The following is a 21,729-nucleotide window of genomic DNA, read 5'->3' as shown; positions in this document are numbered from 1 at the left end:
GGTTGGAGTTCAAATCCCAGCCGAGTCATACCAAAGACTATAAAAAATGGGACCCATTACCTCCCTGCTTGGCACTCAGCATCAAGGGTTGGAATTGGGGGTTAAATCACCAAAATGATTCCCGGGCGCGGCGCCGCTGCTGCCCACTGCTCCCCAAGGGGATGGGTCAAATGCAGAGGACAAATTTCACCACACCTAGTGTGTGTGTGACAATCATTGGTACTTTAACTTTAACTTAACTTTAACATTGATGTCCCCTCTGTGCCATGTTCCACTGTGTGTGAAGCTCTTTCCTACCCACTAAATCACAAAAGCGTAGAAATAACCGTGTGTATTTAAGGAGTGAATTCCACTTAACTGAACTACTTTCCACTTAACATTCACCTCAGCTTCCAGTGCAACATCACACCCTGTGATGTAGTGTAAGTTGCCGACTAGAGCATCTGTTGTATAATATATATGTTATATGTGTTGTAGCTCTGTCCGTGCGTGAGGGGCCCGGGTTCATACAGGGAGCTTTGTAGTCTACCCACACACTAACCGGCCCTCCCGGTTCTTATCAGAGGCCCTTACTCCATTAGTGCTATGCCCGAGCAGGGGGGGAGATCTGCGCTAATCTTCCCTTTAAGAATGCAGCAGATGGGCCAGGTGGAGGATGAGGAGGGCAGGACTCACTCTATCTTTGACACCCAGCACTGTGTGCTCACACCAGCTCTCCTCCACTTCCCTGCAGCCTTATCCTCTGCACACACACACACACACACACACACACACACACACACACACACACACACACACACACACACACACACACACACACACACACACGCACGCACACATGGAGGTCACCCATCTGTCTTAGACAAGCTCCTCTACTCCCCCCTTTGCGGTTTAATTAAGAAACGTGATGGCTTATATTTCAAACTTCTGTGTAACTTAAGACCCCCAACAGTGAAGTTATGAAAGCAGTGATGGCTTTCCTTGGAGTGTACTGTGTGCCAACACCCTGTCCAAAAAGGATTGCCGCAGATCAATCTGTCATTTAAATTGAGTATTAACACAGGGAGAGAATGTCTGGTGATAACCTAATGAGAATAAGGATTCTTTTATTACCAATGTGTAATGGATCTTATGAAAACTAAGCTGCTCCTTCCACCTGCTAGATTGTCTGGAGTTAAAACTCCAATTAAATGATCATCATGCTGGTTCTGGCTATAATCACTGGACATCAGATACTGTACATGAACATGGAATTCTATAAACCTCACAAATATTGCTGATATCATTAAACTATAATACGACATTTAAAAATACAAAATTGGGGCGGCGTGGCTCAAATGGTAGAGCGGTCGTCCAGAAACTAGTGGGCTCCTGGTTCATTGCCGTCGTGTCCTCGGGCAAGACACTTCATCTACTGGCCCTCAGTGTCACCCACACTGGTGTTGTGGCAGGACTCCATGGCAAAGGAGATTTTCTTAATCTCATTGGGATAATTTGGAGAAATAAATATTGATAATGTGAGGGTGATTCAAAAAGAATACGCCAAAATTATCACTCGATATTTCAAAAATGAAAAACAATAGAAAAGCTAGCTTGAACACTTTTGTTGTACATAACTTTGAGTATTTATTTCATGCTATACCAGTGCTCAATATGGCCAGCACAGACAACATCAAGACCCAAAAACGCTCCAGGATGTTGCTATTCACTGTGTTGATTGCTGATGTTAGTCGCCATTTTGAGGGTAAATAAACACGTGGTCTTTCTACAATTGAACGGCGCCGAAAGGATGACACGACCACAACGGTGAGATTGTAAGACAATAAAACTTGTATAACTCCTGTATCAAATGATTCAGTCTATTACAATGTTTTTTGTGTGATGATTCTTTTTTTAATCACTCTGTAGCATAATAAATAATAAATAATAATAAATACTTTTTCACTTTTCAAATTCATCTAGGTAACACTGCTTCCAGAGTTGACTATTTGTCTCAATTATAACAGTAGAACAAAAAGAGCACATGTTGCAAGGCCTGGCTTGTGATCCTGAATGTAGTAGAGGTCATAAAGCTATACTACCGTTCAAAAGTTTGGGGTCACATTGAAATGTCCTTATTTTTGAAGGAAAAGCACTGTAATATTTTTTAAGAAGATAACTTTAAACTAGTCTTAACTTTAAAGAAATACACTCTATACATTGCTAATGTGGTAAATGACTATTCTAGCTGCAAATGTCTGGTTTTTGGTGCAATATCTACATAGGTGTATAGAGGCCCATTTCCAGCAACTATCACTCCAGTGTTCTAATGGTACAATGTGTTTGCTCATTGGCTCAGAAGGCTAATTGATGATTAGAAAACCCTTGTGCAATCATGTTCACACATCTGAAAACAGTTTAGCTCGTTACAGAAGCTACAAAACTGACCTTCCTTTGAGCAGATTGAGTTTCTGGAGCATCACATTTGTGGGGTCAATTAAACGCTCAAAATGGCCAGAAAAAGATAACTTTCATCTGAAACTCGACAGTCTATTCTTGTTCTTAGAAATGAAGGCTATTCCACAAAATTGTTTGGGTGACCCCAAACTTTTGAACGGTAGTGTACATTTAAAGAGAAACAAAATAAAATACAATAACATTTAACTGAATCCAATTCAGACCTGCCCGAGCCTTGAATACGCTTGTACACTTTGTTGCTCTCTAAGGGCCCTACTTTCCTGTTTGCGCTTAAGTTAAGCTTCAAGTTGGACAAAACTGCTGAAGTCTGGAATGAAGGCCGGCTCATTACTAATGAGGCGGACTTTGCTCTGACACCTCTTTTGTTTTGGTTGTTACGGAGCATAGAGTTTGACTAAAACTTGTGAATGTCATTGAAATCCATGAAACAGATAACACTTTAATTTGAAAAGGCTGTGTTCATGTGTTGTCATGGTGATGTAGTGTGCATATACAACTGCCTCTTTTTCCTGACTGGATGCCAATAATAATCTGTAGATTAAACTTTCTTTCACTTGTTACAATAACCACCCTCATGTTACAAACACCGTTTCCATATGAGTTGGGAAATTGTGTTAGATGTAAATATAAACGGAATACAATGATTTGCAAATCATTTTCAACCCATATTCAGTTGAATATGCTACAAAGACAACATATTTGATGTTCAAACTGATCAACTTTTTTTTTTTTGCAAATAATCATTAACTTTAGAATTTGATGCCAGCAACACGTGACAAATAAGTTGGAAAAGGTGGCAATAAATACTGATACAGTTGAGGAATGCTCATCAAACACTTATTTGGAACATCCCACAGGTGAACAGGCAAATTGGGAACAGGTGGGTGCCATGATTGGGTATAAAAGTAGATTCCATGAAATGCTCAGTCATTCACAAACAAGGATGGGGCGAGGGTCACCACTTTGTCAACAAATGCGTGAGCAAATTGTTGAACAGTTTAAGAAAAACCTTTCTCAACCAGCTATTGCAAGGAATTTAGGGATTTCACCATCTACGGTCCGTAATATCATCAAAGGGTTCAGAGAACCTGGAGAAATCACTGCACGTAAGCAGCTAAGCCCGTGACCTTCGATCCGTCAGGCTGTACTGCATCAACAAGCGACATCAGTGTGTAAAGGATTTTACCACATGGGCTCAGGAACACTTCAGAAACCCACTGTCAGTAACTACAGTTGGTCGCTACATCTGTAAGTGCAAGTTAAAACTCTCCTATGCAAGGCAAAAACCGTTTATCAACAACACCCAGAAACGCCGTCGGCTTCGCTGGGCCTGAGCTCATCTAAGATGGACTGATACAAAGTGGAAAAGTGTTCTGTGGTCTGACGAGTCCACATTTCAAATTGTTTTTGGAAACTGGACGTCGTGTCCTCCGGACCAAAAAGGAAAAGAACCATCCGGATTGTTATAGGCGCAAAGTTGAAAAGCCAGCATCTGTGATGGTATGGGGGGTGTATTAGTGCCCAAGACATGGGTAAATTACACATCTGTGAAGGCGCCATTAATGCTGAAAGGTACATACAGGTTTTGGAGCAACATATGTTGCCGTCCAAGCAACGTTGCCATGGACGCCCCTGCTTATTTCAGCAAGACAATGCCAAGCCACGTGTTACATCAACGTGGCTTCATAGTAAAAGAGTGCGGGTACTAGACTGGCCTGCCTGTAGTCCAGACCTGTCTCCCATTGAAAATGTGTGGCGCATTATGAAGCCTAAAATACCACAACGGAGACCCCCGGACTGTTGAACAACTTAAGCTGTACATCAAGCAAGAATGGGAAAGAATTCCACCTGAGAAGCTTAAAAATATGTCTCCTCAGTTCCCAAACGTTTACTGAGTGTTGTTAAAAGGAAAGGCCATGTAACACAGTGGTGAACATGCCCTTTCCCAACTACTTTGGCACGTGTTGCAGCCATGAAATTCTAAGTTAATTATTATTTGCAAAAAAAAAAAAAAGTTTATGAATTTGAACATCAAATATGTTGTCTTTGTAGTGCATTCAATTAAATATGGGTTGAAAAGGATTTGCAAATCATTGTATTCCGTTTATATTTACATCTAACACAATTTCCCAACTCATATGGAAACACGGTTTGTATTTGTCTTAAGAGTTCTGTTTAGTTCAAATGTTCGTAAACCCGGGACGCATCAGAGAGCGTTGCGTGGACAACTGAGTGTAAGTGCCAGTCAGAGAATGACAACTGTGTGTACTGTATGTGCCAGTCAGAGAATGACAACTGTGGGTATGTGCCAGTCAGAGAATGACAACTGTGTGTATGTGCCAGTCAGAGAATGACAACTGTGTGTATGTGCCAGTCAGAGAATGACAACTGGGCGTATGTGCCAGTCAGAGAATGACAACTGTGTGTATGTGCCAGTCAGAGAATGACAACTGGGCGTATGTGCCAGTCAGAGAATGACAACTGTGTATGTGCCAGTCAGAGAATGACAACTGAGTATATGTGCCAGTCAGAGAATGACAACTGTGTGTATGTGCCAGTCAGAGAATGACAACTGTGTGTATGTGCCAGTCAGAGAATGACAACTGAGTATATGTGCCAGTCAGAGAATGACAACTGACAGTTTGATATTAACTGTAAAAAATCTATGTAATTCATTGATATATGCTACATTATTTATGTATTTTCTATTAAACAGTGACATGGCCCAATGACCATGGTCCAGATGCATTAAACAGCCATTAGTATCAGGATGTTCAAACATGGACGATATATTGATTTCTGATAGTTAATACAGTGGTATTATGGTCCTTTTAGCTTCATCTCAATTGGTGTTTCTAGGTGCCTCAATTGAGGCAATCAGTATAGATGTGATAATTTTCTGTAAGTTTCTTTTATCATTTTATGATGTGTGGTAAACATTAATTCAAAAGTGTAAGTGCAATGCAGTATAATGTTTCACCTTCAGCCTCAGAGGCACGTAAGAACCAAAGTAGTTCAGTTGATGGGAGTATACACAGAAGGCCTGATTGGACAGTGACATTTAAGGGTCACTCCACCAAAAGCACTGTTTTTGGTTGAAGGTGTGCAATAACCAACTTAAGCTAAAGAGCAGAGGGGGTTGTCCAGAAACCGGTTGGTGGTTCGAATTCCGCTTTCTCTATCTCAGTCACATATGTTCTTGGGCTAGACACATGGCCCACTTTGCCTTTAGTGCAGCACTTACTGGTGTACAAAAGCAGTGAAGTTGTCACCTTGTGTAAATGGTAAATAAAAATTTATTTGCAAATCCTTTTCAACTTATATTCAATTGAATAGACCCTCAGTACCGCCTGAGGGATGGAAGGTCACAGGCATTCAATGTTGTTTTTCAGCCTTGCTGCTTACATGTAGTGATTTCTCCAGATTCTCTGAACCTTTTGATGATATTACATAACGTAGATGGTGAAATCCCTAAATTCCTTGCAATAGCTTGTTGAGAAATGTTGTTCTTAAACAATTTGCTCAGACATTTGTTGACAAAGTGGTGACCCTCGCCCCATCCTTGTTTATTAATGACTGAGCATTTCAATGAAGCTGCTTTTATACCCAATCATGGCACCCACCTGTTCCCAATTAGCCTGTGAGATGTTCCAAATAAGCCTTGATGAGCATTCCTCAACTTTCTCAGTCTTTTTTGCCACTTGTGCCAGCTTTTTTGAAACATGTTGCAGGCATCAAATTCCAAATGAGCTAATATTTGCAAAAAATAACAAGGTTTCTCAGTGTGAACATGAAATATCTTGTCTTTGCAGTCTATTCAATTGAATATAACTTGAAAAGGATTTGCAAATCATTGTATTCTCTTTTTATTTACCATTTACACAATGTGAAAACTTCACTGCTTTTGGGGTTTATATGAATGCGAATGGTGGTAGTTGGAGAGGTCAATGAAGTGCATTGGCAGCCACTTTTCCATCAGTCAAATCCAGGACAGCTGTGGCTACACATATAGTTTACCACCACCAATACTCCGGAGAATAATGAATTGTAACTGTAAAACTCTTTGGGTGTCTTGAACAGCACTATATAAATCCAGTTTATACAAATCCAAAAGTGACTATGAACGCATTCATATTTTTATGTAACATATTCATTTTGTCTTATTTAGATGAGTTGGCCTGCGACACCAGTGGTGACTTCCAGTGTGACAACCATCGCTGCATCCCACTAAGGTGGCGCTGTGACGGCGATGACGACTGTGGGGACAACTCTGACGAACGCAGCTGCAGTGAGTACTCGCCACGCTTCAACTATTGATTATTTTAGTCATTGAGTAATCTATTTATTACATTGTTTGATTAATCAAATAAAACATACTTTATAACCTCACAGCCAATTTTAGGGGAAATAGTTGAAATATTTTTTTTTTTCTGCTTTTCATATAATCTTCATTCTTTTTTTTTTCTAATAAATGCACATCATCAACATTGAAATTACACTTTTAACATGTGTACATTAAAATAAATAAAAATTATGTCCGCATATTGAAAATTTGCGGGCACTCTGTGCGGCCCAGATTTGATCAATATTTATTAGTGGCACTAATTAAATGATTAATCAAAGAATAATAATTGAAGCTTTTTCTAATTGAATTAACTGATTAATTGTTGTTGCCCATCTTGATCTGGTTGCTGTTGGTCTTGGGGAGAGACTTCAGGTATACCTGCACAATCTTTATGAAATCTAATACAAGAGACCAATGACAAACATTTAGCCTTTGCACAGATAATTACAAACACAAGAGTGTAGACAACTACAATGTATCTCTGAAAAGACATCATGATCCTGGTGGAGGCACGACAAGAGCACAGTTGGTGGCTCGGTACCCAAAAAGGTTGGAGGGGAGATGTTTTTACTGTGGAGAGGGCGGCCATCTTGTCGTTTCATGTCCAACCAAGAGAACCCAGGCGGTGAGTCATATTCCAGCTGTTCCTCAGAGGCCACGCACTCTTACCAAGATTACGTTAACTCATCACACAGTCACAATTCTAGAGGCGTTAATAGACTCTGGGGCAGATGAGAGTCTGATGGACTGGGGTTTAGCTAGGAGACTAGGACTGTATGGTTGCATACAGTTAGGTTTCTTCCTCCTCAGTATATTGTAAATGCTTTGATTAGCATCTCTATTGACAAAACCGCTGAGTGTCTACGGTCGCCGGGAGCGTGGTTTACTAAAGCAAATAACCACATGGGTCTCTAATTAGCACTGGGTCAAAAGCCATTGATTGATATTAAAAAGTTATGGTTGTAGACACCTTCCTGATGTAGTACTAATTAACTCCACAAGATGGCAGTAGCTGCATTTGAAGTACCATGATTAAACTTTGCATGCACTTTAAAGGGAATCTATTACGCAACTTTTCTTACCTTTTGGTGCCTGTTTTTGTGTATTTGGGATCTGCATAATTCAGGAACATTTTGAACTTAAAACACGGAGGCATGGCGGATATATTTCTAAAATCATCTTGCCATTTGGAATTTGCCAAATTTTTGACGTTTTTTTTCAGCGGATAGCTCCATATTTGGTGGAAATTTGTCTGAAGAGCTTAGCGCAAGTCCGCCACTGTAGTCCGACTCTGTAGTTTATAAGTTCCTTCTTTTTCTCCATCCTCTAGTTGTATAAAAGTGGGTCACAACTGAATGACCCTGGGAAAATGTGAGTCCCTCTTATGGCGAAACTGCCAAATATTGATATATATTCCTTTGTTGTTAGATTCCAATTGTTTAAATTCCCTACCTAGTGGTGAAAATGGTAAATTATCATTTTAACGACATGTAAACAAACAATCCGTCTAAAAGAGAATAAAAAGATTAATAAAAAAATAACGACATGCAGTGCAGGCCAAAAGTTTGGACACACCTTCTCATTCAATGTGTTTTCTTTATTTTCATGACTATTTACATTGTAGGTTGTCACATCAAAACTATGAATGAACACATGTGGAGTTATGTACTTAACAAAAAAAGGTGAAATAATATGTTTTATATTCTAGTTTCTTCAAAATAGCCACCCTTTGCTCTGATTACTGCTTTGCACACTCTTGGCATTCTCTCCATGAGCTTCAAGCACACCTGTGAAGTGAAAACCATTTCAGGTGACCTCCTCTTGAAGCTCATGGAGAGAATGCCAAGAGTGTGCAAAGCAGTAATCAGAGCAAAGGGTGGCTATTTTGAAGAAACTAGAAAATAAAATATGTGTTCATTATTTTACCTTTTTCTGTCAAGTACATAACTCCACATGTGTTCATTACTAGTTGTGATGCCTTCAGTGACAATGTGTACTGTATATCCAAGCCTTCTTATCATATTCAGAGCGGAATTTCCATACACTTCTTTTTTTTATATGACTACATTGTGTGTAATGAAGTGCCCATTTATTGTACGAATTGGCTCTTTCTGAGAAGTGTGCAAATACAAATGATTGTAGGGCGCAGAAAGGACATCATTCTTTTTGTTATCCTTTTATCAGAGGTGATATTTAGCAAGAGTCCTAACACTTGTGCTGACAGCTGGCTGCTGAGAGAGGAGAGAAACAAAGCTTATCAGCAGCTTGAGAAACAGACTGTCCTCAGGAGTGAAGGAGTCTGTCACCCTTTCACCCTGCAGAATTAAATCAAGCCTGAGAAGGTGCTGGTTAGTAAGGAGGAACAACTTGAGCCTTTCTGGTGCTGCTGATGCTAAAGAGTCTTCTGCTGGGGTCAAATAATACAGCGCTCTTGAAAACATCTTGACTTGTTCCATCTGGCTTGATAAATGTGTCTCAGAGGAGTGAATTTATGAAAATAAGGATCTCCTCACTTTTTTCTTGTCCCCTCAGTACCGCGCACTTGCACCGAGAGCGAGTTCCGCTGCAATAATCTGCGCTGCATTCCTGACCGCTGGGTCTGTGACCATGACAACGACTGTGAGGACAACTCGGATGAAAGGGACTGTGGTGGGTGGAGGCTCTTTGTTTTGGCTGTTTGTGAGTAACTGTGGACCACCATGCCAAGATGCTGTAAAACTTGCCTTTTCCCGAGTAGCACACCACCTGTTGTCTTTTATTCAGGCCAAATGAACGCTTCTATGCATTCAGAGCTGCTGTAGTCAGGGACAATAGATGGCTCAGACTTGATTATAAGACATAATCAGGTACTAGGATTGTACGGTATACCGGTACTGGTATAATATCGCGGTACTAATGAATCAAAACTGCTACTATACGCTGTTTGAAAAGTACCGCTTCCCAGGCATGACGGCTCCTCGTCACGTGGTGACATTGCTGGTTTTACGAGCAGAGGAGCATGTTCGGCAGTGCACACGCACAGAGTACTTACAAGCAGACACAGTGTGTAGACAGAAAAGGGAGAATGGACGCATTTTGGTGTAAAAAGTAAAGATAAAAGTGAAGTTATAACACTAAAACACCCTCAGGAAGAGGTGCTATAAGACATGGCTAGCTAGCTAGCAGCTAACATCCATCCACAGTGTTTTGGCTACTTCTAAATCACTAATCCTCCATGACAACAAATAAAGTAAGTTTCTTACAAGTACCATTATCACTGCAGGATGAGGAATAGCTAAACATGCTTCACTACACACCGTAGCTCACCAACGTCACAATGTAAACAAATGCCATGGGTGGATCTGCACCTTACATCCACTGTAATGATACCAAGTACAGGTGCGTATCTAGTCGATACTACTATGATTACATCGATACATTTTTTTCCTTTTTTTAAAATTCATATTATGTTTATAACGTCAGTAAATATGTCCCTGGACACATGAGGACTTTGAATATGACCAATGTAACTACTTGGTATCGGATCGATACCTAAATGTGTGGTATCATCCAAAACTAATGTAAAGTATCAAAGAAGAGAAGAATACGTGATTATTACATTTTAACAGAAGTGTAGATAGAACATGTTAAAACAGAAAATAAGCAGATATTAACAGTAAATGAAAAAGTAGATTAATAATAAATTTTTACAGTTTGTCCCTCATAATGTAGACAAAATAATAGGTAGATAAATGACACAATATGTTACTGCATACATCAGCAGACTAATTAGGAGTCTTTGTTTGTCAACTTACTACTAAAAGACAAGTTGTCTAGTATATTCACTATTTTATTTAAGGACTAAATTATAATAACAAACATATGTTTCATGTACCCTAATATTTTTTGTTGAAATAAAGCCAATAATGCCTTATGTGGGGCGGTATAGCTCGGTTGGTAGAGTGGCCGTGCCAGCAACTTGAGGGTTCCAGGTTCGATCCCAGCTTCTGCCATCCTAGTCACTGCCGTTGTGTCCTTGGGCAAGACACTTTACCCACCTGCTCCCAGTGCCACCCACACTGGTTTAAATGTAACTTAGATATTGGGTTTCACTATGTAAAGCGCTTTGAGTCACTAGAGAAAAAGTGCTATAAAAATATAATTCACAATTCACTTATGTAGAAAAGCATCAAAATACCTTGGTATTGGTACTGGTACTAAAATATTGGTATCGGGACAACCCTATCGGGTACATAATAATAGTTGTACATACTCACTGGTTGGATGCAAAACGTTTGGCCACGCCTACTATAGACAACTATCCATATGAATAATTCATACATTGCCTTTCAAAATGTTGAAATTGTTGCCACAAGTCAGTGAATTGATCACAATCAATATGTTCACCATCATAGAATTGCCTTGTTTGGGAGGAAAGTGTTGTAAGGAATGTGCTGGAACGCCGTTTTTTTGTCTTGCAGAGCTACGCATATGCCACCCTGGTTACTTCCAGTGTGGAAGTGGACACTGCATCGCAGATCGCTTCAAATGTGACGGCAATGCAGATTGTGTTGACTACACAGACGAGTCGTCGTGTCGTGAGTATCCACTTATGATGTTTGCTGCCATGTTTGCTCTAAACGTGTCTGTGTGCAAGTTTAGCATTTTGTTTCATCCCTTTGAAAGAGTTATGTTAGATTTCACTGGAGACAGTAAGAGGTAAACTAAAGTACCACTGATAGTCACACACACACTAGATGTGGTGAAATTATTCTCTGCATTTGACCCATCACCCTCGATCATTCCCTGGAAGGTGAGGGGAGCAGTGGGCAGCAGCGGTGGCTGCGCCCGGGAGTCATTTTTGGTGATTTAACCCCCAATTCCAACCCTTGATGTTGAGTGTCAAGCAGGGAGGTAATGGCTCCCATTTTCATAGGCTTTGGTATGACTCGGCCGGGGTTTGAACTCACAACCTACCCATCTCAGGGCGGACACTCTAACCCAGGGGTGTCAAACTCAAATACGGAGTGGGCCAAAATTTAAAACTGAACAAAGCCGCGGGCCAAGGTTGAACAAATTAACCTTTTAATAGAGACCCAAACAAGTTTTGCATTGAATATTGAACAAGCAAGGCTTATATAACTTTATAGTGACATGCAAAATCCAGTTTCAAATAATAATAATAATTAAAAAATATCAATGGCATATCAAATACAATTTAAATAAAAATTGAATGCCTCTTTTCTATTTGCAGCCGTCTGAGGTAAATATCAACATTAACTTTTTCCACAGGCTAATAAATTTGAAAGTAAAATAACAATGAATAAACCAACCATTCAGGACTTTAAACTGCTCAGTTTGCAACACACTGATCTAATCTGATGTGCCCAAGCCAGATACCTGGCATCTTTTCTTGGATGCTAGTTCATTAAAGGCCTACTGAAATGATTTTTTTTTATTTAAACGGGAATAGCAGATCTATTCTATGTGTCATACTTGATCATTAAGCGATATTGCCATATTTTTGCTGAAAGGATTTAGTAGAGAAAATCGACGATAAAGTTCGCAACTTTTGCTCGCTGATAAAAAAAAGCCTTGCCTGTACCGGAAGTAGCGTGACGTCACAGGAGCTAATATTCCTCACAATTCCCCATTGTTTACAATGGAGCGAGAGAGATTCGGACCGAGAAAGTGACGATTACCCCATTAATTTGAGCGAGGATGAAAGATTCGTAGATGAGGAACGTTACAGTGAAGGACTTGAGAGGCAGTGATGGACGTATCTTTTTTCGCTCTGACCGTAACTAAGGTACAAGCTGGCTCATTGGATTCCACACTCTCCTTTTTCTATTGTAGATCACAGATTTGTATTTTAAACCACCTCAGATACTATATCCTCTCGAAAATGAGAGTCGAGCACGCGAAATGGACATTTAAAGTGACTTTTATCTCCAAGACAATACATCGGTGACACACTTAGCTACTGAGCTAACGTGCTAGCATCGTTCTCAAATGAAGATAGAAACAAAATAAATAAACCCCTGACTGGAAGGATAGACAGAAGAGCAAAAATACTATTAAATCATGTACATGTAACTACACGGTTAAAAATTCTCAGCCTGGTAAGGCTTAACAATGCTGTTGCTACCGACACTAAGGCTAATTTAGCAACTTAGCAACCGGAACTCACAGAACTATGTACTCTCTCCTTTTTCTATTGTGTATCACGGATTTGTATTTTAAACCACCTCGGATACTATATCCTCTTGAAAATGAGAGTCGAGCACGCGAAATGGACATTTAAAGTGACTTTTATCTCCAAGACAATACATCGGTGACACACTTAGCTACTGAGCTAACGTGCTAGCATCGTTCTCAAATGAAGATATAAACAAAATAAATAAACCCCTGACTGGAAGGATAGACAGAAGAGCAAAAATACTATTAAACCATGTACATGTAACTAAGGCTGCAGCTAACGATTATTTTTCTATCGATTAATCTATAGATTATTTTTTCGATTAATCGGTTAATCTATAGATTATTTTTTCGATTAATCTATAGATTATTTTTCCTTTTACCGATTATTTTTTTATTCCAAATGAAGATGAAAAAATAAATGTAGGCCCGTTTTTTTCAAAAGGCATGGCTTTTATTTACAAAAAAAAAGAAGTATGGCCACTCAGTCAACATTGACAACAACATGACAAAATATTCTGTAACAATGTAAACATTTAAAACTTTTAACATTTAACAAAATTAAAAGTAGCTTATTTGCTTTTTAATGTGCAAATATAAAAGTCAACATCCAGTGCAAATCTTAATATTCTGCAATAGTATAAGCATTTCAAAAGTAAAAGTATTGCTTATTTTACTTTAAAATGTGCAAAAAATAAAGATAAACATCCAGTACAAAAAAAGTGCAAAACAAAATATTCTGTAACAACAGTGTAAACATTTCAACAAAAGTGAAAGTATTGCTTATTTGCTAAAATGTGCAAAAATAAAGATAAACATCCAATACAAAAAAGTGCCAATCTAAATATTCTGGAGCACTGTAAACATTAAGTATTGCTTTTAAAATGTGCAAAATAAACATCCAGTCCAACACACTACACAATAACCAATTCTACTCATTCCAGTGAGTGACTAACAGTTGTAATGAAGAAAGGTTAGCATGTGTACATGTTTGGTTCTTTTCTTGTTTACAATATTCCCAGCAGCTGAAAATAGGCGCTCAGAAGGGGTCGATGTGGCTGGAACTGAGAGCTAATTAGCCTTCACCTCAAGCCAGGACTGCGAGTGAGCTGAGCTGCAGTTTATATTTCTAGAAGGTCAACGGGCTCATAGTGATGTTACTAGTAGTTGACTGGGAGGTGTTTATTATCATTTGGGGAGAGTCCGCTGCCTGATGCTCACCTGCTAAACACCTATCTGCTCCACGCTGAAGCGCTGACTACATGCGCTCTGAATACACACTGCTGATTGGCTGATAATGCTTTGTGTGTACCAATCAGATGGTTGTGTGGGTGGGACAATGCTGCGTGTGTACCAATCAGGTGGTTGTGTGGGTGGGACAATGCTGCGTGTGTACCAATCAGATGGTTGTGTGGGTGGGACAATGCTGCGTGTGTACCAATCAGATGGTTGTGTGGGTGGGACAATGCTGCGTGCTGAGACAGAGGCAGAAGAGCGAAGCAGCTTGTTAAGACTTTAGCAGCTAAAGTTAGCTTTAGCTTAGAAACTCGTTCGGTACACCCCCGTGCCGAACCGAAAGCCCCGTACCGAAACGGTTCAATACAAAACACGTACCGTTACACCCCTAGCAGATACAAATGACACATTCATGTTTTTGTGTAATGATGACAACGTATGCTCGCGCGGACGATTGACTAGTTGATGGTTTTCTTTTCAAATGTTCGTTCATAGCCGTTGTGCTGCTATGATAGGCCATTTCCGCTCGACACAGTGTGCATACAACAACATTATTAGGCCGTTTATTGAAATACTCCCACACTTTTGACCACTTTTGGCATGCTTTTCCCCCCTCGCTCGCACCGCTCGCATCGTCTGCTTTGCGGTCCGCCATGACGGTAGTGTGACGTAAATATGCGACGCGTCGACGCACAAAAACGGCGTCGACGTATTTACGTAACCGATGACGTCGACTACGTCGACGCGTCGTTTCAGCCTTACATGTAACTACACGGTTAAAAATTCTCAGCCTGGTAAGGCTTAACAATGCTGTTGCTACCGACACTAAGGCTAATTTAGCAACTTAGCAACCAGAACTCACAGAACTATGTACTCTCTCCTTTTTCTATTGTGTATCACGGATTTGTATTTTAAACCACCTCGGATACTATATCCTCTTGAAAATGAGAGTCGAGCACGCGAAATGGACATTTAAAGTGACTTTTATCTCCAAGACAATACATCGGTGACACACTTAGCTACTGAGCTAACGTGCTAGCATCGTTCTCAAATGAAGATAGAAACAAAATAAATAAACCCCTGACTGGAAGGATAGACAGAAGAGCAAAAATACTATTAAACCATGTACATGTAACTACACGGTTAAAAATTATCAGCCTGGTAAGGCTTAACAATGCTGTTGCTAACGACGCTAAGGCTAATTTAGCAACTTAGCAGCCGGACCTCACAGAACTATGATAAAACATTAGCGCTCCACCTACGCCAGCCAGCCCTCATCTTCCCACTGTCTCTCCTCAGGTCCGTATCCTTCCCAATCCACCAGGAATTGTCTGCCCCGGCCCCGGTTGCGCACTGCCAACAAGCGTTTGACTTTGTATACTGGTCCACCTTTAATTACATCGGGTGGTGGAGGGGACGTGGTGGCTGGGACCATGGTGCTTTCTTTGACTGGTTTGACCAGACTGACATGGAAGGTGGGATAGACGCAGAGGGATCGGGGCAGACGAAGCCGAACCGCTGCAGGTCCGACGAGCTTGGTAATTGGGAATGGACCTACAAAGCGTGGTGCCAGTTTCTTTGATGTGACCTTGAGATGTAGGTTCTTGGCTGAAAGCCAGACTCTCTGACCGGGTTGGTACGCAGGCGCAGGTCGTCTCTTGCGGTCTGCCGCTCTCTTCATCCGATCTTGTTGTCTGGTCAATACTTGACGGGCGGCTGCCCAAATGCGGTGACAACGTCAGACCATGGCATGGGCGGAGGGGACCGACACTTCTGACTCATTCTCTGGAAAGAGAGGGGGCTGGTACCCTAAGGCACAATGAAAGGGGGAGAGGCCGGTGGCTGATGTAGGCAGCGAATTGTGCGCATACTCTACCCAGACCAGGTGTTTGCTCCATATGGAGGGGTTCTGGCACACCAAGCACCGGAGGCCGGTTTCCAGCTGCTGGTTAAGTCGTTCGGTCTGGCCGTTGGCTTCCGGATGATATCCTGAAGTCAGGCTGGCCTTGGCTCCAATGAGACGGCAGAACTCCCCCCAGAACCGTGATGCAAACTGAGGTCCCCGGTCTGAAACAATGTCTTTGGGAAATCCATGAACTCGGAATACATTAGTCATCATAGTCTCTGCAGTCTCCTTGGCGGATGGTAATTTAGGCATAGCGATGAATCTGACCATTTTGGAGAATCTGTCGACCACGGTGAGGACGGTGGTGTTACCTTGTGAGACCGGGAGGCCTGTAACGAAGTCCATCGAGATGTCTGACCACGGTCTGGAGGGGATGGGGAGCGGCTGGAGAAGTCCCATGCGAGACCTGGAAGACGTCTTGTTCCTGGCACAGACCGAACAGGCCTCTACGTACTCCCGGACCTCCGTCTCCATGGCTGGCCACCAGAACCGCCGGGAGATTACAAACATGGTTCTTTTAACTCCCGGATGACACGAAAGCAGCAAGGTGTGAGCCCAATGAATCACCCGGGGACGCAGCTCAGTGGGGACAAACAATCGATTAACAGGACATCCCCTAGGTGGCGGGGCCACACCGTTAGCTTGCTTTACCTCAGTTTCTATTGGCCAAGTTACCGCTCCTACCACACAGTTCAGTGGAAGGATGGTCTCACGTTCCTTGGCCTCAAGCTCGGGGTCGAATAATCGTGACAAGGCGTCTGGCTTGACGTTGCGGGACCCCGGCCTGTAAGAGAGCGAGAATGAAAAGCGATTTAAAAAAAAAAGCGCCCACCTGGCCTGGCGAGAGTTGAGTCTCTTAGCCTTCTTTATGTATTCCAGGTTTTTGTGATCGGTCCAGACGATGAATGGGTGTTCGGCCCCCTCCAGCCAATGCCTCCATTCCTCCAAGGCTAACTTCACCGCCAGCAACTCCCGATTGCCGACATCATAGTTTCTTTCAGCTTTGGACAGCCGCCGCGACAGAAAGGCAAAGGGATGCATCTTCCCGTCCTGCTGAGAGCGTTGAGAGAGCACTGCTCCAACTCCTTCATTAGAAGCGTCCACCTCCACGACGAACTGGCGCTGCGGGTCCGGAATGGTGAGGATGGGCGCTGAGGTGAAGCGGTGCTTGAGCGTCTGGAATGCCCTCTCTGCCTCTGGAGACCAGTGGAACCGCACCTGGGTGGAGGTAAGAGCATGGAGAGGAGCAGCTATTGCGCTGAAGTTTCTGACAAACCGCCTGTAAAAGTTAGCAAATCCCAATAATTGCTGAACTTTCTTGCGGCTGTCAGGTGTCGGCCAATCGGCCACAGCGCTAACTTTAGCCGGATCCATCTGCACTCTTCCAGGGGCTACAATGAAGCCCAGGAAGGAAACAGTGTCGGCATAAAAAACACTCTTTTCAGCTTTAACATATAGATCATTGTTTAGGAGTCTCTTTAAAACCTGATTTACATGGTCTTGGTGAGTATCACTGTCAGGTGAATAAATCAATATGTCATCAAGGTAAACATAGACAAAATGGTCCAGGAAGTCTCTTAGTACTTCGTTGATCATGACTTGGAACACGGCCGGGGCATTGGTGAGACCAAAAGGCATGACCCTGTATTCATAGTGACCATTCATAGTGTGTTGAATCCGGTCTTCCACTCGTCTCCCTCTCTTATTCGGACCAGATGGTAAGCGTTGCGTAGGTCCAGCTTGGTGAATATTTTGGCCTGTTGGAGTTGGTCAAAGACAGAAGACATGAGGGGAAGAGGGTAACGGTTCTTGATGGTAATGTCATTCAGGGGGCTGTAATCGATGCAGGGCCTTAACGATCCGTCTTTCTTCTTCACAAAGAAGAACACTGCTCCTGCTGGCGATGATGACGGGCGAATCAAGCCGGTTTCCAGTGATGCCGAGATGTAATCGTTCATAGCAGCTTTTTCTGGACCAGAGACGGAGTACAGACGCCCCTTGGGAATTGTGGCCCCGGGCAGTAGATCAATGGCACAGTCGTAGGAACGGTGGGGTGGAAGTGACAGGGCCTTGGTCTTGCTGAAGACTTGTCTTAGATGGTGATAACAGGAGGGAACAGAATTCAGGTTCGGAAATTCTGAGTCTGTGACAGGATTAGCAGAGAAAAGTTTAATTTCCTTGACACTTTCTTTCTGGACAGTAGAAAAAATACAGTTCTGGGTACATTCCCTTCCCCATTCGCTGATCTTCCCTGTCTTCCAGTCCACACGAGGGTTATGCTGGTACAGCCATGGATACCCCAAGATCAACGGATGAGAAGGAGAAGTAATCAAATATGGACAAACTTGTTCCTGATGGCCGTCAATGTTCATTTGGAAAGGTTCACTGATGTGTGTGATGGTGAAAAGTGCCTTACCATTCAGAGACCTGGCCCTAATGGGTTTAACTAGTGGTACTGACTTGAGTCCTAGTCTCCTAGCTAAACCCCAGTCCATCAGACTCTCATCTGCCCCAGAGTCTATTAACGCCTCTAGAATTGTGACTGTGTGATGAGTTAACGTAATCTTGGTAAGAGTGCGTGGCCTCTGAGGAACAGCTGGAATATGACTCACCGCCTGGGTTCTCTTGGTTGGACATGAAACGACAAGATGGCCGCCCTCTCCACAGTAAAAACATCTCCCCTCCCTCAGCCGCTTGCGTCGCTCCTCTGGCGTCAGTCGTGTTCTCCCCAGCTGCATGGGCCCCGTCCTCCTGGTTGGTGCGTAAGTGAGGATGTAGCTCCGGGGCTGAGCGCCGAGTCGTTGACCAGTTAGGTGCTAAGGGGTGGGTGGTTCTTTCTGCAGCTTCCGATCCTCCACCTCGCTGTCGTTTGAGCTGGGCCCGTCGATTGTCCGTCCTGATGGCGAGCGTGATGAGGGCATCTAGATTGTCGGGTAGGTCCAGGGGAACGAGGAGGTCCTGTATGGAAGCACTGAGCCCTTTCAGAAAAACATAGTAAAGAGCCGTGTCGCACCACCCGCTTTCTGCTGCCAGCGTGCGGAAGCGGATGGCCTAGTCACACACGGAACCGCTGCCCTGCTTTAAACTGCTTAGTTCTTGTGCCTTTTCTCTGTTAGAGGTCACCGGATCAAAAGTCTTGGTTAACGCAGCTTGAAAGTCTGTGAAGGAGTGGCAGAGTGATGAGTTCCGCCCCCATTCGGCAGAAGCCCACGCCTTAGCTCTATCCGTAAGATGTGAAATCATGAAAGCAATCTTGGAACGTTCAGTGGGAAATGCATGGGGCATCAGTTAAAAATGAATAGCACAATCTATCAAAAATGTTTTGCACAAACCAGGAGCGCCAGCGTATGGCGCCGGAGGGGCCAGCTTGCATCCGGCTCCGGGAGGAGGTGAAGACAGAGTGGGAACAGCGGGTGGCGTGGGGGCCTGGGATGCCGGAACCGGTCGAGCAAACTGCTCAAGTAGTCCTTGTAGCTGGGAGGAAAGGTGACCCATGTTTGCTGCCATCGCCGTCTGAAACTCCTCCTGTCGGGCGAGTCGTGATTCCTGGGTGTGCAGGATTTCCGTCAGTTGTTTAGCCTCTGCTGAGTCCATACTGGCCAGAGTATACTGTTATGTCTGGGCGTAAATGAGGACTCAGATGCAGAAGTGTGACAATTGACTCAGACTTTATTTAGATCGTTCCTTGCTATCTCTAGGACAGAGTGATTAAACAAAGTGGCTACAAAATCTGTCTATGATATATTCGAGCAACTAAAAGGAGATGTAGCATAGGGCATAAGACAATAAACAGAAAATCACTCCATAAGGAGGAAAAGGCAATAGCAAAAGTTCTATACGAGTTAAATAACAAAAACCCAACAATCTATAATAATCTACAAAAAGGTAATTCACTTATGCAAGGAAGTCAAGAAGCTATAAACAGAAAGTATGTATAAAGTGTTGAGAAGCCTGAAAACTAAAAGCGCTCCAGAAGGAGGGAAAAAAAGGAAGACAAGGCACTATGAAAATTGATAGAAAAAGACTAGACTGAAAAAACTTTAGCAAAAGAAAATCACTCTCTCAGAGGGAATAAAGAAATCAATAAATAAAGCGAGACAATACTTATCAAAACTTGGTACAAGGCTGTGGACAAGGCTGGAGATACGTAGCAAGACGATATACTCTGGCAACAAGACAGGGGAAGACGAGGACTATATACACATGAGGGAGGGTGACACAGGTGGGCACAATCAGGCAATCAAGAGAGACATCAGACCAGTGACACCGGAAGAAGGGCAAGTGGCCTGAAACGAGAGGAGGATTAGAATTTTCAAAATAAAACAGGAAGTTTGCCAGACAACCCCAAAACAGGACTTCCCTCACCACGGTGTGACAATTGTATAGCACTTTATGGATTTAATGCAGTGTAAGGTTTCCTCGTGAGGGACCCTGAAATATTGCAAACAATTTAAAAAAAACAATTCTAGGCTCCTTCACATCGTTTATAGATGAGACATTTTTTGAGGTAGTTGAAATAATTTCTTCCTGGATGTTCCAGAAAGTGGAAGAATGCTGCCTCTTCTTCTTTATTCATAAAATAACTCTCCTATTTGTCAATATGTTTACACAAAGTTGCTGTTGCTCAATCATATGTGTAATTTATTTATATGCTGATTTAGTTCTGTCGTGTTTGTAAAAGAAAATAAGAGGCCGATACCGATATATATGTCAAAATGCCAAATATCAGCGCAGATAATGCCATATTGCTCCATCTCCAGTGTAAATACTGTAGAGGCCCGCAATGCATTGTGTTTACTACGCCACACTTTCAAGCCCAAATGATAATAATTACACGCAATATCTAACATCTCCTTATAATAATAATAATTATGATGATTGTTATTATTATTATCATTATATTTGTTAATATTATTACTAGAGATGTCCGATAATATCGGACTGCCGATATTATCGGCCGATAAATGCTTTAAAATGTAATATCAGAAATTATCGATATCGGTTTCAAAAAGTAAAATTTATGACTTTTTAAAACGCCGCTGTACGGAGTGGTGCGTCTCCCAGTCATACTTGCCAACCCTCCCGACTCCCGAATCTCCCGGGGCAACCATTCTCCCGAATTTCTCCTGATTTCCACCCAGACAACAGTATTGGGGGCGTGCCTTAAAGACACTGCCTTTGCGTGCCGGCCCAATCACATAATATCTACGGCTTTTCACACACACTTAAGTGAATGCCAAGCATACTTGGTCAACAGCCATACAGGTCACACTGAGGGTAGCTGTATAAACAACTTTAACACTGTTACAAATAAGCGCCACACTGTGAACCCACACCAAACAAGAATGACAAACACATTTCGGGAGCACATCCGCACCGTAACACAACATAAACACAACAGAACAAATACCCAGAACCCCTTGCAGCACTAACTCTTCCGGGACGCTACAATATACACCCCCCAACCCCGCCCACCTCAACCTCCTCATGCTCTCTCAGGGAGAGCATGTCCCAAATTCCAAGCTGCTGTTTTGAGGCATGTTAAAAAAAAAAGCACTTTGTGACTTCAATAATAAATATGGCAGTGCCATGTTGGCATTTTTTTCCA

The 21,729-nt window shown here is 42.4% G+C and overlaps 1 protein-coding gene across 1 annotated transcript in view; it reads left to right on the top strand.

Annotated features, from left to right (window-relative positions):
* The window catches only part of lrp2a (low density lipoprotein receptor-related protein 2a), a 139,042-nt gene that overhangs the window by 87,248 nt on the left and 30,065 nt on the right, over positions 1 to 21,729 (top strand). Inside the window, exons 58-60 of the mRNA XM_062069846.1 lie at positions 6,626 to 6,745; positions 9,335 to 9,451; positions 11,263 to 11,379. Of these exons, the coding sequence (XP_061925830.1) occupies positions 6,626 to 6,745; positions 9,335 to 9,451; positions 11,263 to 11,379 (354 nt within the window). The remainder of the gene's footprint in view (positions 1 to 6,625; positions 6,746 to 9,334; positions 9,452 to 11,262; positions 11,380 to 21,729) is intronic.

Source organism: Entelurus aequoreus, linkage group LG14 (assembly GCF_033978785.1).
Source record: "Entelurus aequoreus isolate RoL-2023_Sb linkage group LG14, RoL_Eaeq_v1.1, whole genome shotgun sequence".
Lineage (NCBI taxonomy): Eukaryota > Metazoa > Chordata > Actinopteri > Syngnathiformes > Syngnathidae > Entelurus > Entelurus aequoreus.
Note: the sequence above shows the minus strand (reverse complement) of the source record. Positions and strands in the feature narration are given on the sequence as shown.